The sequence below is a fragment of the Pecten maximus genome, chromosome 9 (assembly GCF_902652985.1).
Source record: "Pecten maximus chromosome 9, xPecMax1.1, whole genome shotgun sequence".
NCBI classification, from domain to species: domain Eukaryota; kingdom Metazoa; phylum Mollusca; class Bivalvia; order Pectinida; family Pectinidae; genus Pecten; species Pecten maximus.
In genome coordinates, this window is record NC_047023.1 from 20,525,175 (window position 1) to 20,527,115 (window position 1,941).

At 38.3% G+C, this 1,941-nt stretch overlaps 1 protein-coding gene across 1 annotated transcript; it reads left to right on the forward strand.

Moving 5' to 3' along the window:
- Positions 1-244: 244 nt before the first annotated feature.
- Positions 245-1,588, forward strand: LOC117334212 (forkhead box protein B1-like). Its single transcript, XM_033893696.1, has one exon. It carries the CDS (start codon positions 524-526, stop codon positions 1,460-1,462), a length of 939 nt encoding a protein of 312 aa, XP_033749587.1. The 5' UTR covers positions 245-523; the 3' UTR covers positions 1,463-1,588.
- The last annotated feature ends 353 nt before the right edge of the window (positions 1,589-1,941 follow it).

A 1,941-nucleotide genomic window follows, 5' to 3' on the forward strand; every position in this document is an offset into this window, starting at 1 on the left:
TTCAAATCTATTCGCTTTTGTAGCCGTGTATTGGATGTTCCTGGCTTGCTCGGATGGATCCTCTGTGTCATGACCCCTTGTGAAGGACAGCCCCTTTCCAAATGTCATTCGTGGAATGTTTAGCATCATTTGTATACAAATAGGATGCATCCCGCCCCCTGGCGGAAGATTGACACATCTAATGCTAGAACCGATATATAATAGGACACACGCGAATGGATGTTTTTCAGCCTTATATCAACTGTTTGTAAATGGAATGAAATTTGTTTTGCGTTTGACAAATGACTGGAAGGTACATGTGATGTTACAAGACAAGAAGCAAGGTTTTCCACATCATCTGTTGACAATGCTCGTACTGAGAATGTGTTGTGGACGTGACCAAGGATTGTAAACACCGGACTTTAGTAACTTCGTAAAGACGAAAACACTGACGTTTTCCTTTCAGTAAGGTGCATTTTAAGTTTTTTATTCTCGATTTTTTTTTATTATTATATATGATATTGGAGGATTAAGCTTCTTCGTCATGCCTAGACCAGGACGGAACACTTACAATGAACAGAAACCTCCATATTCTTATATAGCACTGACCGCTATGGCTATCCAGTCTTCACAAGAGAAAATGCTACCATTGAATGACATTTATAAATTCATCATGGATAGATTTCCATTTTATAGACAAAATACTCAGCGATGGCAAAATTCCCTCCGACACAACCTATCGTTTAACGATTGCTTCATCAAAATTCCGAGGAGACCGGACCGTCCAGGAAAGGGTAGCTACTGGGCCTTGCATCCAATGTGCGGTGAAATGTTTGAAAACGGAAGTTTTCTCAGAAGGAGAAAACGATTCAAATTAAACAGTATGCAGAGAGCGTTTCTAGACCCCCTAAGACAGTGTTTGGAGTCACCATACTTTGCAGAAAGATCACGAATGTCTCCTGTGAATCACACGCCTCAACAATCGCCGAGATTCCAGTCCTATGGCCATCTGACAGGACATGGCAATTCTAGCTCATTCAAACAACCTTTCACGATAGAAAACATTATTGCCCCCGAAAACAAGACAAACAACAGTGTACATCCTCAACCAATTCTTCCCACCCCTCTGCCGGCGTTTGCGACTCAATTTGCTGGTGCATTGTCGTGTTCTAACTTTGTGACTCCTTACTCAACTGGAGAACTGTTATCATCGCTTGCCTCATCGTACGGGATGTCGGCAGAGTATCAAAATATTCTGAAATCAAACCACGCACTATCTCAACACCGAATACCCGCTGTACCTCTTCCCATCAAACCGTCACCGTATTCGACTCTTTCATACCAAAGTGAACATAGTGTCATTGCTAATTCTCGTACAGCTCTTAATCTCTCAACAACAGGACTTGACATTGAGCGCTCCATCAAAATGGCACAATCGAAAAGAGACCATGGGCTTGTCTTGTCAGTTGAACAGACGTCTTGATGACTATTCTAACTTCTTAAAACTTCCAAACTGCGAGGTGATCAAACATTGTAACTGTGATTGCATCTTGAACACTGGCATTATTAAGACTTAAGTGATATTAATTTTTTGTTGATATTTCTTTGGAAATTGTTTAAATACAGGTAAGATTCCGTTAAAATGTCTAATTATTCACTTATTATATCATGTGAATAAAATCAAACAATATATTCTTGGTTTGTGCATTTGTATTATTTTGCACTGTTATGTCATACGTAATTGTATATTTATCGTTTATGTTCCTCATATGATCATCATGGTAATCGATAAAAGGAGAAATTTACTTAAAATAGCAAAATAGCATGATTCTTGACAATGTGATTAAAAACACAAATATGGATTTTAATAAAGTACACGGTATACTTTCAGATCATGCGATATTATCGAATCTAAAAAGTCATTAAATAAGTCTAAATTTGAGTGAAATATGGTATTCATTC

Coding starts and splice junctions, on each gene's coding strand:
- LOC117334212 (XM_033893696.1), top strand. CDS start 524: ATGCCTAGACCAGGACGGAACACTTACAATGAACAGAAACCTCCATAT.